At 39.8% G+C, this 20,594-nt stretch overlaps 1 protein-coding gene across 1 annotated transcript; it reads right to left on the bottom strand.

The window, feature by feature from the left end:
* Window positions 1-4,060: 4,060 nt before the first annotated feature.
* LOC127373403 (G protein-activated inward rectifier potassium channel 1-like) lies at window positions 4,061-17,073 on the bottom strand. Its single transcript, XM_051417841.1, has 3 exons — window positions 16,163-17,073; window positions 7,616-7,832; window positions 4,061-7,250 (listed from the first exon to the last, which is right to left on the bottom strand). Exons 1-3 carry the CDS (start codon window positions 16,829-16,831, stop codon window positions 6,577-6,579), a joined length of 1,560 nt encoding a protein of 519 aa, XP_051273801.1. The 5' UTR covers window positions 16,832-17,073; the 3' UTR covers window positions 4,061-6,576.
* Between the last annotated feature and the right edge of the window lie 3,521 nt (window positions 17,074-20,594).

Raw genomic sequence — 20,594 nt, 5'->3', positions numbered from 1 at the left:
CCCATTTAAAGCAAAGGAAGCCCTGTGAAGACAATTACTCATTCAAAGCAGCAGTAGCCACTCCCAAGGTGCATTTGCTAATGTGCACTGAGCAATTTTCTATTCACAGTGGTAGGATTGTAATTCAGAGAGTTAGAAAATGTCTTGGTGGGAAAAAACAATTAGGATGCCAAAAAGGGGCATGTAATAAGATTCTGTCACTCTGTAATGGAGTGACAGGGCTGGTAATAAGACAGGCACATGTTGAGCTCTCACTCTGAGCAGATTTCAATCAGGGTAGTCCTGGGAAGCATGACCTGCCTCAAAAAGAGGATCCAATATCTTCTCCTGCTTAGATAATAGTGAAAGAATTACATACCCTTGTTTTGGGCATGAACAATTGTTACCCACCAGTAATGACAAAACACACCCAAAAATAGAGTTAAATAATGCCCCAGACAGAGTGTTTTCATCACGGATTAAGCATGAATTTAAATGAGGCATTTTATAGATACAGTAAAGTATTTATTGTCATTCATAAACAGTTGCCCTATGCAGTGCTGTACTGTTCTGTCCCAACTTAACATGATAACTCATGACTCAATATATAAGCAAAAATAAGGATTCACCAGACCCAAAAAAGAGTCAGAGACACACCATAGATATATGTTATGACACATCTAGCCTATCCAAGCTTTGTGAGCTGAGGCTTCATTGGACCGAGGATACGAGATGTCATTCCAGCCTGTGTTCGTATTTGCAGGGAGTTTCCTGACAGCTATGTGGGGTTCTGGTGATGACCTCCTCTTTTTCCAGCTTCTGTTGGGTGATAAATGTCTGTGAGTTTACTATGAGCGACCCCTTTCACATTACATGTAGTCATGTGATCATTGTTAATATAACAATAATGGATTATAGCCGCTTTTATGTTATTGAAAAAGTAACATCCAGCTTGAACCCTTCATATATTAAAAAAGCTGCATAACTTCTGCTGCAATAAAGACTGTAAAATGGGAACAGGATCAATAGTTTAATAAACTCTACATGTAGCTATGAAAAAAGGATTTGGTGTTAGGCTTCTGAGATTTGTAGTTTTCCAGTGCCAGGACATTCTCTGATTATTAACAATTTCCAGGAAGAAAATGTATTTAGCAGAAACTTTTCTATCATGCTGTTTAGTTTTTAGCAGAAGGCAATCTTCTAACTCCATGTGGTATGATGCTGAACTATTTAGGTGTAAAGTGAGACTGCAGCAAAAATTTAATTAAACTGTATCTAATTAATCCTTCTCTCAAAGAAACAAACTGCATTATTCTATCCTTCAGGTTTATCTCAAACATTGTTGTGAAAAGATTTTATTTTGGAAATAATTTTATATTGCTGTGGGAAAAGATTGCATTTCTTTTATTGTATTCAGTTGTTTCCAGTAAAGGTCAAAAAAAGCTGAGAAAAATTGATCCTGAAATAACCATTTTTCCAGCACGAATCGTTTCTCTCTTAGAGTTGTGGAGTCTAATTTTTAAACTCCTCAGTCTGGAATTTTAGCTGGACACCACAGATATAAAGAGCACTTGAATTGATGTATGGTGACTCAGGGAGAAAGCAAATAAAGAAAAGCAATTGAGATTCTGGAGGGGAGAGCTCGGCACTATTTACCTAGGCTGCCCAGAGCAAGCCTGTGGGCACAACACAGCTGACACCACGAGTAAATGATGCCTGCTTCCATCTCTCATGGTGATCAAAAGGAAACTTTAAAAATCCTGTAGGTTCTCTCATGACAATTTGAATATTTCTAAATAATCTCATTATAAAACATTTGTGTTAAAGTTTTATACACTGTGATATTTCTGTGTCTGTTTTGAAGGTGAACAAAAGAACCGGTGTGTATTTACAATAAGAGAGGGAAGGAAACTCTGATTCCACCTTGTGCGGTTTGATGGTTTCTTCATCAGTTAGAGCAAACTCACTGTACAACAAAGTGACAATAGCTCATAGATACAGATTTATTCATGGCTACCGGTACCTCTAAATGACTGTATCCGTGTCAAGAGGTTATCGCTGAATCCCCATGATCTCTCAATTCACAAAGCTAATGGCGCTGTGCTGTAGAGCAGCGACACTTTTTGTGCTCATTGACTATGGATGAGCATCTGGTCAATGTGGATGTGTGATCTGATCGCTGTGCTCCTCCTGAGAGCTTCTCGCTGTGTTTCCCTATGCACGAAGATAAACATGCAGGCATACAGAGCCCACAGAGTCACGCTCCTCACCCACATCTGTCTCTATGGTGGCGTGATGCAACTTTAGACTACATGTGACGTCTTGAACTGGTAAACGTGAAGGAGCCAAGCCACAGGAAAAGGAGCTTTAAATCATAAACAGAGATCACACTGATTAATAATGGTTTTGGGCAGTTACAATTTCTGGCTGTAGAAAAGATCATCAATAATTCAACAACATTAACTGCAGACCAGTTTTGGTTCTGGTTGGTATCTCATGGACTTCATACATTATGGTCAATAACAATACTTTAATGGTATACTACTTGTGGTACTTTGTAAGACATTTGGCATATGATATTTTAAGCTTATTTTGATCTGCAGTGGGTCTATGAAATGGATTCAAGTACTGAAGTGAACTGAACCGAAGAACTGTTGTGTTTAAGTAGCAGAAGGAAATGTAATTTTTCTCTCAGTCTCACCCTTTTCTGTCAGTTTCGTCTTGGATCTATAATATTGTCTAAACAAGTGGTTCTTAAAGGACCCCTTTTCTATCATTTCGTAAACTGATGACCCCTGCTTAAGGGGCATATTCTATGGATATTCCATAATATATTCAAATCTGCTATGAACCCAAATGGCAAACTCAGTAACTGCAAAAAGTTACTGTAAAAGGAATGATTTGGATAGATTTTGAGCAGATTATTTCCTGTTTTGCATACTTTTTATACAATTATCTGTCTGAATTATGTATTTTTAGTTTTTATTTCTAACAATCATACATAGTTAATAGGCTTCTTTTTTTGACAAACTCAGTGTTTCCTTGCCCCTTCACAGAAGTGAACAAAATGCTAAGCCTACTACATATGTTTTTCTTACACCCCTTAAAATCAAGAAGGCCTTGTGACCCCCCCCCAGGGAGCTTCGGCGAACCCTAGTGGGAGGTTAGTTTAGCAGGTTACGTAAAAGAACTGGTCTTCTCATTACTAGGGTGCTCCCATTAAAACCCCTGTTACTGCATTACATTACATTATATCTTTGTATGGATGTAATGACCTTCATTCCACCAAGGAAGTGCAAATGTAGTGGAAATTTGTCTAATCCCTTTCCTAAGCATATCTTAATGATAGAGGAATGAGCAAAACAGATTTTCTTCACAGCTAAATCCATCATTATACAGTATTATGTCTGTGTGAAGAATGGTCTGTGATTTATTCTTACCCCCATCATTTATCTAAGTTAATTTTATCTTAAGCTGGACAGAGGTCGTTTTGTACTGTCAACGAGTTACATAATCAAATTTCTGTTTTGTGCTATTTTTTGCAGTATGACTAATTAGCTCTGGACATCCTCAGTTGTGTAATGTCTGGAAAATCGCCCTCCTCTGGAGCCCTACCATCTTGATAGCCACAATCAAGACGAAATTAACTAAGTGGCCACTGACCAAGCTGGTAGAAAGACTCCTGCCAGCTTCAGGATAACTGAAGTAATTAGCTGAAGCCGCAGCCAGAGGAGAAGGTTAAGGGCTTTGATTTCAAGTGAACAGACAAAAGAGTAAAGTACTTCAATCTAGTAGCCAGTGTTTAAATGCCACTAGAGAGATTGTGTCTGGGGTTTCCTTTACTCTGAACTCTTGCCCTCCTGAAATTTGTTTCAGATTAGAAACAACTGACATAAAATTTAAGTCATTAATATTTAATGAATGTTGGTATAACCACCACAGCAGGTGACATAAGCTGCTGATGGCATTTTACAGGCTGCAATACCTCAGGGTGTTGAATTCACAGTCAGGAGTCCCACAGAAATGGTGATGCAGCATTTTTCCATGGAAGAAAAAAAGAGAATAAGACACTCAGACACACTTGTGATTTCAAATAATTTATTATTTAGGAGTTGCAATATGAAGTAGTATCTTTCCTTTATATCAGCAATAATACATGTATCCCCTGATGTCAGCATCCCTGCATTCCCAAATATTTGATTTACATTTTAATAAATCAGTTGATGTTAAAAGAAAGTCCATAGTCCAAAATTGATCTGTGATTACATTTTGTCACCCTTGCGTATAACGGGCCAATGCAAACACTGCACCAAGAGGTAAAAATAGTTAAAATTGTACAGTAGTAAACATACTTCAAATGAGCATTCACATAAACAAATACTCAGGACAATTGATAAATAAATATAGTGTTTCAGCCTGACCTGTGTAGCAGGGTTTTTGATTTGTTTTACCCAATTCAGGTTGATTGACTGTTTGCTAAGTTTGCTGTCCCCCACAGCTACTGTTGCTACGCCTGACAAGCTTTTGTATGCAGTTTACAAAGACAACGGTGGAAGATTTACTACTCAAAATTCGAAACTAAAGGTGCTTGATTTCACAGACAGGTGGGTAAAAGTAGGTTTCTCATTTCTAGCCAACCATTAAAGGTCCAGTCTGTAGAATTTAGTGGCATCTAGCGGTGTAGTTTCAGATCACAACTCTGTCACTTATGTCTCCCCTTCCAGGTTAGCATTAGGGTTAGGGAACATAGGACCCTGGGTAACATAGATACGCTCCTAATCACGCTACTTCGTCTCTGCTAGGGCTGCACAATTAAACACAATTAATAATTTAATTAATTAATTAATTAAATAAGCATTAATTAATAATTATTCAAACCACAGAAGCTGCAGTAATTTGATAAAGCTAAAAATGTGTGACAAAACAGCTTTATAGTGAAATGTTGTAGTGCTGCAGAGATGCCCTGGACAACAAATCTTGTTCTCTAGATTTAAGAAAACATGTTTGCATGCTACAGACCCTAAAAGATTTTGCATCATTGGGATTTTAATATTTTTTCAGTGAAAATTTCATTTGTGATGCAAAACTGATCATTCTCACACTAATCGCAAATCATATTGCAATCGCAATATCTGTCCAAATAATCGCAATTTGATGTTTTTACCATATGGTGCAGCCTTAAGCGCTCGGTATACTTGCCGTTGCCGACCTGACGCGCGACAAGGTGACATCAAAATGACGCAGATCTCGCTGGCGCGCCAGGATTTTGGCCCAGTCGCGCACCACTCTTTTTTTTTCAGCTGAGCGCGACAAACCGGAAACAGGAAGATGGACGATCTGTACGATCCTTCAATGAAGGAACACAGAGATGCCCAGAGGTGCCAGAATTCATGGCGATTTCTCGCCATGGATGTTGGAAAAGAGGAGGCCATATGCTGGAAAATTTGGAAGTACCTCCACGACCGATTTGAAGCAAAAAAAAAAAACGTTTTCTTGCAAAAGTCGGTAGCCTTTCCTCAGTAGCGACACCTCTGTTCAGGAGAAGACTGCAACTAGTATCGCAACCACCACGCGCAAGTATAAATAGTTACGGCGCTCCCGTGACATCACATTGTCGCGCGACAGGTCGAGAACGGCGAGTATACCGAGCACTTTAGTCTCTGCCACCTCTCACTCGTTGTGGTGGGTGTGTCAGAGCTCACAAGCTTCTCCCAGAGTTTAAGTGACTTTGTGCCAAGCAGCACTTTGTTTGTACTGCAATCCTGAAGGCCAGGGACATAAGAAAAAGAGTGAACAGAAAGTACAATAATGATCTCCACAGCAGCAACACTAAACGTGCTGTCCCAGCACTGCATTGCTTTTTTGTTTGTCAGTTTTACTGCAAAATACTGCGTAGCCACCAACTGAATTTGGAATTCGGCCCTCATTTGCATTAAGTTGAAAATGTTCAACCTTGGACTCTCTCTTTTTTCACATTGCTGGTCAGTCCTGCATTGCAGGGAATCCCATAATGCTTCGCTCGTATCCCGTGGAAAATGAATGGGGGCAAACTTTGCATCGCATTGCATCACTTTTAGTGGGTCTTTATCCTAATACAGTACAATGTAGACCGCTGGAAGCATGTGAAAAAATCCAAAGCTTGACAGACCGGCTAGTTACAGTTGCTGAACTGGGATTGGACAGTTGCTGTTCAGGGGAGGGGTTTTGCAAACAGTAACTTCAGGTGAGTCTTTTTCACGACTGTCACTGGTGCTTGATTAATTGAAAAAAGTTTAGTTGCTTTTCAGATAATAAAGTATTTGATGCACAAACTCTACGAACAGAAGTGAAAGAAACAAGCACAAGGGCAAAAGTGTAAGAAATCAGTGGGCGGGGGGGCACAGATGGTGGTCTATCAAAAATGACTCACAGTATGAGCGGATGGATGGCTTATTGGTGTTGTCCTTCTATTTGTGGCAATGGACAACTTAGTATAGAGCCCCTAAGTTGCAGGAAAAAATAAAACTTATATCACAGTAGTCCTTATTTATATGCAATGCCCATCAAGCCTGATTTAGTTTTCAAAATGTTTTTAGGCTTAAAGATAGTCTGCAGAAGTCAGCGGTCAGCATTCATTCTGCGCAGTTTGGCGGGTAGATTGTCCTCTGGCCGACTCCCTACCAAGGGGATCTGGACTAATGGTGGGGTCGGAGCAGTGATGGTCCTAATGGCTGCTGGCAGTCTCTGTTTCTCCAGCTCATCCTCTTCAGCATCTCCATCTAAGGACAACAGCTGGACCTGCTCCTCTGGCTGTCCTTGCATCGCGACCGGGATGGAGCTGGACCTCAGCCTCTGAATACTAAGCGGAAGGTCTCCTGTGCTGGAGGCCTTCCCCCCAGGCAAGGCTGGCCCTGTCTTCAGCCCCCTCCAGAGGAGCTCCTCCTTGGTGGAGCTCATGCGCTGGAGTTTTCTGGGCAGCCTGAAGGCTTGGTCCTCTACGTGGTCTGCATAGTCAGCTGACAGGAGCCTTTCTCTGCGGGCTCCTCTGCCACCGTTACCCAGCATAGGGGAGGAGGGTGTGGGTGCAACAGGTAGAGGATTGGGCGACGTCAACGAGGACTTCTCCTCCTGCTCTTTGACACTGTAGGGAGGCGTAGGGACCTCAAAGGTGTTGTGGAACTGGGAGTAGTCGACTCTGAAGAACCCCTCCTCCAGTGACATGACAGGGAGGAAACGATTGCCCCACAAGACTTCATCTTCGGTGTAAGATGTCCTTGCTTGGCATGTCATACCTACGATTGAGTGAAGAGACAAAGGTATAGACATGTACACTGTAACATTACAAAGTAAACTGTATAAAGTGGGCTATTAAATAAGAATAGACAGACAGGGAACAGAAAAAGAAGTTGAGAATTGCTTCAAGCAAAAGAGAGACAGAAATATGTAGAGAAAAAAATACAACAGAGATGGAGAAGAGCTTGTGCTATTGAATAATTAAAGACCATGAAATTAAACATTCTGTTAAATATTTTATTTTATATTACAGAGAAATGGTATATGCTTCAGGGAAATTGATGATGAAAAAAAGTGATTAGGAAAAGGGAAGCTTATTCCAAAAAAAACCCATTTGTATTCAAAAGTAAGAATTTGTTCTAACCAGTGGTCTCCACGATGCCCTCTAGGATGACAACAATCTCAAACTGCTCGTTCATGAGTGAGCGCTGTGACAGATCGAAGAATGGGCTCTTGGTGTTGATCTCGTGGCAGATGGTCAGAGGCGACACCAAGAAGAGCTGGTCCGCCCCCGTCCCAAAACCCACGTCCAGCTCACACTGGTCCAGGGGCAGGAACTCGCCTTCTGGGGTCTGTCGAGACTGGAAAAACAAACAATCTGGGCATATTATATTTACATTTTTACTTAACAGTGATAATTCAGGATAATTCTTCAACTCAAATCTAATTGGGAAATTGAATCATCACTAAATGTTTAATATTATATTTAAATACCACTGAAATCAAAGCACTGAAATATTTAACTTAAAAAAGACATCTGTCTAAATGTATGTACCCCCCGATTTCAGTCTATATGCTAAGCTAAGCTAACTGGCTACTGGCTGCAGCCTTACATATAAAGCTACTGCACGCAGCTGATTGGATTAGCTAGAAGCTAACTGGAGCCAGAATCAAGGCAGTGCCTTTGTTGTTGTGCAAAAAAAAAAGTTTTTTTCCACATGACTTCAGGGGTTTTACAACCTTGATGATGACTGGTGTGCAGTCTGTGAGGCCAGGACAGTCGTTATATTACCTCTGTTGGATAATATGTGCTACTTTAGAGGACATTTTACATCACTTTTTTTTCATTTACATTGTACATGTATTGTAGTTTACTTTTAGGTTGACTTAGAACATCTGTCCAGGGACAACAGATGGAAAATAGCCTTTTGGCTAACTCTGGTGCATTTACAGGAATGTTTAATTAATGTACACTGTCCCTGTTAAAAGAAACCAATAACTAAATAAATAAAGAAAATAAAACCGCTTAGACCTACTGTATGTGTATGTATTTTTTTGCAGGTGTAACCCTGTTGGGATTTGAAGCAGCGTTAAAGGTCCCATGAAATATCTTTGAAAAGGCAATTTTCTTCTGTGATTTGACATGGTTCCACATGACATGGGATGTTGGGGTCGGAGTGAGGAGGGAGTTGATTTTGGAGTTCAAAAGCAGGCGGGTAAAAACCTGCAAATTTGAAGTGATCATAGTTGTTCAGGATCGCATCAATCAACCCCAATTAGCACTCTGGCCTGCTCGTTTAGAGCCAGTTTTGCTTGACAGACCTGCATTTTTTGTAAAATGGGAAGAGGTGGCTGAATCTCCCCAAAAATCTATGATGACATTTTATTGGATGGATTATTTATTTGCCTCTGAGAGCTGGATGAGTCAACAAAAGATTCTTGACACTTTTGGCAGCGACATGGATGGATTTTTACATGAAAATAAAAGGAAAGGAGAAAAAAGGAATATTTTGACATATTTTTGCATATAGTGATAGACAGTGGAACAATACACACAGGAGAGACTACAACAATAACAACAAGGTGTTCTTAGGACCTTGATCTTACTAGCAGATATGCCGGATAAAGGTGAGAATAAGGGTGTAAAAAAAAACATGAGCATTGGTAACAGACCAGAGACACTGCCAGTATAGAGTACTTAAAAACTCTCAGACGAGTATCATTAGATTATAGAGACGACACTAGTGCTTGCTCTTGGCTAGCCAAGCTTAAAAAAAAATAATGTTTAGCTGTTAAATTAAAACATGGAATTAGGGAGAAGGCTTTCTGTGAGCTTATAAAACTCTCTTTGGCTGTCAGTTGCAAGCCTCTTTGGTCAAGAGTGAAGAATTTACAAAAGATCTGATGCTCCACTGACAACACAAAGAAACGTATCACCTAAACCAAGTTATATTCTGCCATGGCTGAATTCATATTGTATTTTCTGTTGTCTCATGTTAACTTGTATGCAGAGTAGTCTCCCTGGCCCTTTGAGTGAGGAGCCACTTGGTCCACAGATGGCAAACAGGCTGTCATTTGTATTCACAGTGATGTTGAGGACAGAAGGGTGTGACATTTCACAGGAAGACGTCTGTGCCCACAGATCCCTGGCTCGCCTTGGTGAGGGAAAGTGTCACCGCATCATGCTGTATCAGTGATGGCCGCTCCCGGAATACGCAGACAGGGAGCCTATGTTGGTGGGTGAAGTTAAATCAGGCTAAAATACTCTGAGAGCAAAAAAGGCAAATGTTTTACATAACAGAACAAGTGTGGACAATAAAAAAAAGAAGAAAAACTATCAAAACTATAACTTAATTTTTGGCACATTTGTTTAGCAGAAAGTTTTAATTTGGCTCAACTTTTGCTCATCCAGGCACTATGTTAGCCAATCACATATATTCAATACACACCAATCAGCCATAACATTATGACTACTGACAGGTGAAGTGAAGTGGGTGGGATATATTAGGCAGAAAGTGAACATTTTGTCCTCAGAATTGATGTGTTAGAAGCAGAAATTGGGCAGCGTGAGGATTTGACCCGACTTTGAAAAGTGGAAGGAAAGAAAGAAAAGCGGTGAACCGGCGACAGGGCGGTCAAGGCTCATTGATGCACGTGGGGAGCGAAGGCTGGCCCGTGTTTCTCCCCAGCACCTTAAACAACAAGCCCACTCCAATGCAGGGCTGTTTTTGATCTGAAGCCACTTAGAGATGAAAAAATTATTTGACATCTTGAGAAATTTACTTATTCCCTTTTTTGCTGAAAATTCAATGAGAAGATTGACACCACTTTCATGTCTGTACGCTAAATATGCAGCCAGCAGCCAGCATAGCTTAGCATTAAGACTGGAAACTGGCAAACAGCTACCCTGGCTCTCTCCAAAGGTAACAAAATCAAATACTGTATCTTGTTAAATACACCAGAACCAGGCTGTTTTTTTATCTTTATGCTTAGCTATGTTAACCAGCTGCTGGCTGTGGCCTTATATTTAACATTAATTGGTATAAATCTTACCATATTTCCCAAACTGTTCCTTAAAATACACATAAGTCACTTTCAGCAGAGAATTGTTTATTTTTCTGTCTTATGTTCATATGTGAAATATCTGTATTAGGAACAGATTTGCTAATTTCCCTTTACTTTATACTGTATACTGTATGTACTATACTTTAATTGTACATTACGTGCAGTGCAACTCAGTGTGTTAGTTTCTGCCTCTACCTAAGTCTTAATTAATTCACCTTCTGTCCACAATTTTGAAGTGTAATACTTTTACAATGGATTTTTCCACATTGATGCTCTTGGGGGACAAAATCCTTCATCTTCTATAAGTGAGAGGAGCACATGACATGATTTCAAAAAGCCTGTCATGTTTATATATTAATTTATTTATATCGTTTAAAAATGTAAATTGTCATTGAGATACTGCATGCAGGTGTCCCATTTGTCAGCGATGTTCATACAAGTCAATGAGACTGGAAACCAATTTCCTGGGAAGTCATATTTAAGCCATTCTAGTTATGAAAGTGAAGCTGCTAGTTTTTTGAGATACTGTTCATAGCTCTATTGACTAACAGCATAGTGTTGCAACAAAATTATACCTCTGCCAAGGAAGGAGCAACCTGCCTGACACTGAATGGTTTTAACAAGGTGAAAGCCTTGTGTGTTCTCTTACTGCCACTAAACAGTCAGTGCCACAAGGGGGAAATTAATGGCCTTTGGAAGAGGACCTGATATGGAGGGAGTGCTTAATTTACTAAGCCACCTGAGATTCATGTTGAGTGAAAGCAGGCCCTATCCCTGGTGACACACTTCCTCTTTAATGACAGTGAGTGTGTGTGAGAGAGAGATGCACAGAAACACAAACAGTGAAAGTTAGAAATGTGTGTGCGTTTCATGCATTTGCGTGTGCATATGTCCATGTGTGTCCAGCTGGATCCTTTGAGCTTTGGGCTGGACATCAAACATATGCTCATACAGACGTCACATTTGAGCTGCCATTGCCAGTCCCTCGACAGCACTGCCTTTTTTGTTTCTTCTTCTCTCTTTCTCTTCCTCTTTCTGCTTGTCCTTCAGAGTTAGACAGTGGCAGATGTGGGGAGTCATGCTGACATGTCTCCCTGTCTGTCTAGCTAAACGCCTGCATCCAGGCCTGTCTATCTGCTACTACTAGCCCTTATCATTTATCTCTTGCTGTGGACTAACTTACTGAGACAAGCTTTTGTTGACATTGACAAGCACCGCCCATCTGTCACTCTCTCCCTCTGTCTTTTTGTATGCCAAAATTGCTGTTTACTGCTCGTTTCTCTCTTGTGTGAGTACTTTTCTCTTGCTAGGATGAATATCTGTCCTCCATGCATTGCTGGCAAACCAGATGCAAGCATGTTTCTTCATTTTGAAAAATCATATCCTGTCAGTGCTGCAGGGGTCACTCTACCACTGCGTTCTATTAATTTATTAATGAAAGCTGCATAAATATTAATGGAAATTCAGTTAAGTTAATATGCATTATGTATATAGAAGAAATGCACAGTCCTGCCAAGAAAAACTGTTTTTAATTTGTGTCTTAAATTTGTTATTAGACACAAACTGAAGTGAAGGCTCTTGCAACTCAGTGACCTGCAATAAGTATAGTATCTATGATGAAATACAGTCATTATTAATTAAAAAAAAATATATATATATATTTTCAAGGAGATATCAATTATAAGAATGCACTCCAAAAATTGTTATTGTAAAGAACCAAAAGCTCCCACATCACTTGAACTCACTATGTAAAATTGCGAAGTGGGAGCAGCTATTTCGGTCCCTTTCATTTTGTCTGTAGATAATCTTACAAAATATTAACAACGGTGTTAGAAAATAAATGGGTCTTTGAAAAGGTTGAAGGTACAAGCCCCTGTGGGCTACATAAAAACTTTGGGTACAATTCCCAAGGGGAATTTCTGCAAGAAACATTGCATAATGAATAATCATAATAACGGTGGCTGAGGCTCATGGTTATTGGAGTACATAGACCAATAAAACATGATTTCTCAGAACTGAAGATGAAATAATCAAAACTGATGGCCATAACAAACACGTATATGGTTGTTATATCACCCAAGAGAGTTCAGTGTTTCCACATCAAGTGTGGACTATTAAGCTTATCATATAAAGTTTCAAATAATGTGGTGAACGTATGTAAAAGTAACCCCTGTGAGCAAAATGTTTTTTTCTTCTTTACGCCAACATCGGCTTGTCATGGATTCCTTTAGATGCTGCTCCAGGCACGGCACACTCCTGAAGTACAGGGACAGGGATGTGCCAGAACTGCTATCACACAAACTGCCCTGACTACTGCTCACTGTAACGTTAGCTGCCATTACCTCAGTGAGCTGTGCAGCTAGCCGCCCATAGCGTTAGCTGACTCTGCCCAGCCATCCGGAGGGTTTAGGTGCTTTGGTTGTGGTTGGGGGTGAAAAATTGAAATTATTTGACTAAAAACTATGCATTGCACAGTATTTAGTTTCTTTAAAACTCACAGTTTGTAGTTTTTCACATTACACCCAGACATTAGCAAGAAGGATGTCCTGAACAGGATTAGACTTTATATTTTGAATATGTAACTAAACATTATTTATACAGCAGCAACAGCAAAGTGACTATATAAACTCAATTATATCTCACTGGGAACAAATCTAAAATATTGCTTCTATCTTCTTTTTATAATTGGAATTGAGTTGTTGTCAGTTTGAGTAAACTGCACTGCTTCCTGGAACTAATTGTGAACACAATGAAGTTGAAAAGAGTTCAAATACTGCACCAAAATATGCTTCACTAAAATATGCTTATCTATTTTAAGCAAACAAACATGCTGAGATGCTGTTTTAACAAACGTGCAAAAATTATAAGATGCAGTCCTGCATAATAACTTCATTTTTTAAAATCCAGAGTAGCCATGTCCCATAAGAATTTACAACCCAATATACACTTGATTGCAGTTGCCATGTCACAGTGCGTTTACACAGCTCCATCATCAGGATTTACTGCAGCATGTCTCATTGCTCCAGTCAGCTTTGTGTGCAACCCATCTCACAGTGACCTTGAGCTGCGTGTTACCTGAACACAAGCCATGGCATTGTTTCCACAGTGCATGTATAGTACTACGGGGTGATGTAGAGTCCATTTACTCTACAATACCCCTGCTGTACAACACAACAGAGTAGCTTTATGGGCTATAAAACATCACTGTGTCCGTTAAAATACATTAAAAGACACATTAGAACACTGCAGCAGTCCTACAGTGGTATCCGGCACTCTGTAGCCTTAATAACAGATTTAATCTGGAATCGAAAGAAAATAGAGGCTTGATCTGAAAATAAAGAAATCACTAAATCTGTTTCAAGATATTGTCCCAACCACTGTCCAAGAAAATCCATTAAACATAATGAAACTGCCCTGGATAAAAGTGAACTTAGAACTCAGATTTTGATTGTTTACTGTTTGTCCTGTGGGCATGATTGATGGCACGTGAATGTGATGCTTTCTGGTGGATAAACAGGAAAGACCTGGATGCCTGACCTTCCACGAACACATGAATAGCTGTGGCTTAAAAGAAAATTGAATGTTCATTTAAAAATATCATCATTTACTGGCAGAAATCCAAGATCAGGATCATCACATAAATCTTATCAAACTGATCATTGAGAGAGAGCCAAGGACTGTTAACCAAAAAAATCTGGAAAAATGTTTTGGGTGAAAACAACTTAAACTGCAAACGTTCCCCCTTGCAGTAATTATATTACACTCAGGCAGGTTTACTCGCTTTAAAAAGACCTTAGAGGTAAAGGTAAAATTGAGGAAGGCACAGTGTAGCTGAAGCACTGGTTCTCCATAATGTATATACTCTGCAACAGTACTGCAGCAGTTTTGCAGCTTGTTCTGCTTTTACTGTTGTCAATCAGAACTGCTCAAACTACTAAGTGTGACACCCTTCCACTGGGCCTCAAACAAAGACCATCATCTTAATGTATCCCAACAATCCGTCTTTAATAAGAAATCTGCAGTGGCTTCATAAAGGGAGGTAATTCTACCAAATATGGCACACTCCACAAATCTAACCAAGGTCAAACATGACATCGGGCCCCATGGGTGTCTATCCTACTGCTTTAATTCTGTTTGATTCTGACTAAAGCATCATAGACAACTATAACAGAATATTAAACTATCTCAGTGGAACTATCAGCCTCTGTATAAGGAGATAAGTTGATGATATAGCACTTATGCCTCCATGATGCTGTGTTGATTCATTGTAATTAACACACCATATTTCTCTTTGCCTTTCTAGGCTGTTAATTAAAGAGTAAACGATGATGAAATTAAATAAAACTCATTCCAGAGAGAGCTGAAACATTAGTGGTAATAAGTATTGAATCGTGGCTTTTAATGTGTTAAACTGAGTGACTTTTATTTCAATAATGGATACCATTTCTGTTTTTTGTACTCTAATCAAATGATAAATGACTGAAGCGAAAACATTATTTTAAATGAAATGATGTGCCTTTGCGCAACACAAGGCATTAAGTATAACCATATAAATGTACTAATGGTGATACTAACATACTGTGGGCTCTCTCTTTCTCTCTCTCTCTCTCTAGGTTCAGAAAGTAAAGTGTCACTTAAGATCATCACGCTTCTCCGAAGGGACGACAAAAGCACAACCAACTCTCCATGTCACAACAAAGCACAGCTCTCCTTTAGATATCGACTAATGTTTGGACTGGAATAAAGTAGATCTCATCTATAAGACATGCCTGCTACTGTGAGAGAATGCTCGGGTTGTACATAAAACACACAGCAGTCAAAACATTTAATTACATGTGATGAATTGTGGTGCATGGCTTTTTCTGCACAAATTTGAGACAATTTGAGAAAGTTAAACCAAAGTAGTGCCCTAGGTGTGATTTGGTAAATTCAGTCCTTTTAATTTGGTTTTTCAGCCCTGAAACCAACTTCATACTTCATCACTGTCTGCTCCAAGTGCTTCAGATTAGTGGCATTTTGCCTTAAGGCAAGAATATAGGATTTGATGCAATTGATCCCTCAATCAATCAGCGTGGCTTCTACACCTATCGTCCCCTGGGGACCCATTCATCTCATATGCGGACAGTTGAAGCAGAGGCTGAACTTAAGATACGACCCATGACTGAGAGTTAGTGAGGACCCTGACTGTACCAATGAAACACACTCTGCAGCTCAGACGGATCGGAGGATGGCTACAACACAAGACTGCTGAGGACAAATCCTGGACTGAAGCAGTTGCTACAGGGGGCGGAATGTAAATGGTCACTCATTAAAATACATCTTATGTTGGAGCCTCAAGCTAGAAAACCATAGCCTCTGCAAATCACAGAGACCCCCAGGGAATGCAATCAATTCTTGAGATGAATGGAAATGCAATGCATGACTTGGAAAGCACTCATAAAACATAATGGGCAATTTCAAAACAAATTAAAGGGCTGTCAATTAGTCTCAGCCTTGATAATGGCATTTTAAGACTCGAGATGGAGCAAGAGGCATAAGCTCACTGCGCCAAAGTGTGCCTATATACTCGCGTGGTGATTTTGGATAGGCTATATTGCGCACCTCCGCTGTATAACCTGTAGCCTACCTTGATGAGTTTGCACCTGATCTGCGCGGACACCATATGGCTGTTCCGAAGGTTCCCCACTCGGAACATGAGGCACAACTTCCCGTCCCGCTGCGAAATGACCGCGTACTGGCTGAACATCAGCGTCTCCGCGCGCTTCTTCGGCTGCGACATCTTGATGAACATGCAGCCGATGAGAAAGGCGTCCACGATGGACCCCAGCAGCGACTGGAAGAGGAATAGGATGATGCCCTCCGGACACTTCTCTGTGATGTAGCGGTAGCCGTAGCCGATGGTCGCCTCGGTCTCGATGAAAAACAGAAACGCGGAGGGAAAGTTGTACACGTTGGCGACGCACGGGGTGTATGACTTGTCGTGGCCGCCGTGGCTCAGGTCGCCGCGGATGTAGGCGATCACCCACCACATAGAAGCCATAACCAGCCACGCAACTGTGTAAGTGAGGATAAAGATCAGTAGGTTCCAGCGCCACTTCAGATCCACCAGCGTGGTGAAGAGATCTGAAATGTACCGGCTGGTCTCCCCGCCAAGGTTACCGTGCTGGACGTTGCAGCGGCCGTTCTTCTCCACAAACCGCTGCCTCTTTCTCTTCACCGGTGCGGAAAAAGTAATGCCCTGGTTGGTGTTGACCACCTGGTAGTCCTCGCCAAATTTCCTCCGTAAGGCTGACATCGTGTCAATCAACTTACTTGTGACAAGCAATCAGTACTTGTGCAAAATCAGGCTCTTTTACGCAAGTTTGGTACCCCCCTTTTCCCAAAACCATTCAGCGCGCTACTCGCATCCTGTGAGATGGAGATGCGCCTCTCTCCTGTAAATTAATCGTAAGTGAGCACAGATTCTGCGCAAAACATGATTCAGACTCGGTCCTTTACGCAAAGCAGTCTCCTGCCAAGTGCCAACTTTTTTCTCAGGTCTCATCCATGGAGGGGAGAAAAGAAAAGAAAAACCCCCATTCAAAATTAGATCTAAAACAAACGCTGTATTGAAGTAGCTCGAAGGCAATGTCCTTGGTAGATCCACTGAGGTGTTGTTATTCAATAAAGCACTTCTACCTGAGGGAACACGCTTTGGTAGGAGTGACTTCAAATTAAAGAGTGTAGACGAACTGCAGCACGGGTGGCAAATTTCTCTTTCAAAGTGGGGGCGGGGGGTGGGCTGATGTGGGGTTACAGAGAGGGAAATGTGTTTTTGGCCTGTGCCCAATCAGGTGAAAGCATCAGAGCGAGCAAACAGTGTAAGAGAGAAATCAGCCGTGCGCAGCCTTCTTAGTCTTCATTTGATTCTTTTACAAATGACTTGAAATGTGTTTCTTGTTGCCTAATTACCTCTATCTTGAGGTGAACACTGTACTATAATAAAATTGGTTATTCTAATGATTTGTGGTGATTGGTGGCTATTTAGTTCCCCCTAGTGTTACTGCAGTGGAAGTGAACCTGAGATAATGCCTACAACTGTAGACATGAACCGCATTATACACTATAATACCCCGTTTGAAGTGATACTGTTTCAGACAGATGGTCTGTAATCTCGCTCCAAACCAGTGCCCTGTGGGAATGTTATCAATTTAATATGGCAATTTGTTTTCAAAGATATTTACAAAATTGGAATATGGAACATTGCAGAGCAGTGATGTGGTCAACGCCGTATCTGTTATGTGTATTTTCTTAAATTATAACATTGTATCATACTTCTGTGAAAGCAGGTAATGGCACAAACCCCAAGATAAATATCATGCGTGAATGCTTGAAGAATTTTTTTACAACATTGTGATTTCATCTGTAGCTGCTTCATGGTTGCCAATTTATCATTTCACACTCTGAAAACAGCCTACTGGTCTTGTTGTTTTAATTAAAATGAAAATAAAAGAATATGAGGCTGATAGGGCGTACAGAAGGAGGGACAGATCCAGTTGGATTTAGTCCCAGAGCAGCAGGAAATGAAGCGCCCCACGCAATGAGTTTATACCAAATGAAAGGCCATGAAAACAAAATAGGGGAAAAAAACACTTTTACTGGCTTAAGTTTTTGGATTTGGACATATGACAGTGGTGATGTATGAACAGAGGGCACGGGATGTGGGAAGTGAACCGTGGCCACAAAGTAACACAATGGTTATATCTGTTATTTTCAACCTCCATACAGACACTGGTGCATCAGATTGAAGTGTTTTTTTCATTTCTATCAGAAATATGCTATGATTCACCTAACAGATGTACTGTATGATGACTCTGCATACTTGTATCTCTAACAGGGGAGTGAGCTGATGAGTCAGCTCAAATATAATGCACCACAGTCACATTGAACTGATTTTTATTTATTTTATTTATCGTTTATCAAATTATCTCTTTAACGCTTTGAAATAATACTCACATGCCATGTGCTCGTGACTAAGTTATTAAGTCCATACTCGTCAATAACAAGTTGATAATGAATACCACATGTATTCATTTAGATGATTAAAGGTGAGATGTTTGCCCAAAGTTTTGCTTTTGATTCTTGAAAAAAAAGTTAAGTGTGCTGTATGAACTGGATAAAACTCCCAAACAGTATCTTAACTTTTATTAATACTTGCTGATATTAATATCAAATGAAAATGCATCAGTGGGAAAAGAAAAGCACTCAATGATTGTTGGTAAATCAAAATAAGTTCTACCAAGCTACAAATGTAGTGCCTCAACATTTAAACTCACACTCTCACTGTGGTGAAACTATAACACTCTATTCAATCTAAGGAATAAGAGACTTGCCATTGTAATAGTCTGAATAGGTAACAAAACAGAAAGAGTTACAGCCTCTATTTCCTGCATGGATTTTGTCATTATTGTATAGGGGGCCCTGGGCTAAAACTGGGCCCTATTTTCCCCCACCATCACCTTTAATTTAGGAATAGGCAGAGTGAGAGGACAATATAAACAAAAATAATTAAGGTCTTAAAAGTAGATTTTTACATTGGGACCTTCTACAATGTAGGACAACAACATAGGATCACAATAATTGATGATGACTACAGTGGATCAAATTCCCTGATGATATTTGTGATGAATCAAATTCCCTGAAATTAATTCACTGTGAAGCTGGGGGCTTTTTGGGTCCCCCTGGCAGTCTGGAGATCCAGGACGGCTGTCTGCTTTGCCCAGTTGGTAATCCAGTGCTGTATTTTCGTGTATAAATGCACCGATCTGATAAACCGGATCGGCACAAATACTGACCTTATTAAGTTCATCGTGCAGCCCGCCAGATGTGACTGATCCACATTACATACAGTTTCTTTTTCATTGTTTCCACTACTATTCAGTCATGGTAGGCTGCTGAATTGACTTAAATCACACAATCCCTAGCCTCATGTTACCTGATGTTACCTGATCAGTATCAGCAGATACCCTGATATTGAGATATCTGGAGATAAAAGTCAGATCAATGCATGCCTAATTTTATGAAACATGTCTGTGTCTCAGTTGGTTTGCAAAGAGCGATATCGTAAATGATCATGCTGTGCTTCTACTTTGACAAAAAGCCCATGAATAGAGGGACCAAAAACATTAAAATAAGCATATAATGATGCAATTATACATACAAAATACAACCTAAATTGTCACCATGGTTTACTCTTACTAAAATTTACGAAAAAGGGTAAAATGTACTACATTGCATTTCATTTAATGTAATATAGTATTCCCATTAGGTTCATCAAAACAAGCTTATTCTCCACAGTAATCTTTATAATTGCCGTGTTTTTACTTTTTAATCACCTTATATTTACTGGACCGTCAGTAGCTGGCCGTGTTAGCCTTATGCACAATCTGCTCTCATATTTGTTAATATAAATAGCTTTAATTTGCATTTTATACTATCCACTGTTATTATTATTCTTGCACTGTTTTTACTTTTTAATCACCTTACATAGCACACATACAGTCCCTTAGGTAGTTCTGGTGGCTAGACTATCACTTCACTGCTGTGTTTTAACTCCTAAATTCTTGCTTTTATTCTTTTATTCCTATATTCTTGTGTGTACTGGTGTTTTATATGTGTCGTATAAGCTACTGGATGCCTAAAATGGGATCATTGGGGTCCATAAACTATATATATCCACACACATAATACCAACATACCAATATCAACTCGCAATGTGCAAAACCAGAAAAACAAAAAAAGCTATAATAATAATGATAATAATAATAATAATAATAATAATAATAATAATAATAAACACAAAAGTAACTCCGAAAAATTACAGGTAAGTAATTTGCTAAATACCTTTTAAATAAATAAATAAATAAAATGTAAGTAGATATCTAAATGTATCTTTCCTTGTGTCCTGGATTACAAGCAAAGACAAAGAGTTGCATGACGCCATGTCTCTCTTCATTACAGTATCTGTTCATGTTAATGTGTCCGGTGTGTTTACATTACTATAGAGCACAGGGGCTACT

The sequence above is a fragment of the Dicentrarchus labrax genome, unplaced genomic scaffold (genome assembly GCF_905237075.1).
Source record: "Dicentrarchus labrax unplaced genomic scaffold, dlabrax2021, whole genome shotgun sequence".
In the NCBI taxonomy this organism is placed as follows: Eukaryota; Metazoa; Chordata; class Actinopteri; family Moronidae; genus Dicentrarchus; species Dicentrarchus labrax.
Note: the sequence above shows the minus strand (reverse complement) of the source record. Positions and strands in the feature narration are given on the sequence as shown.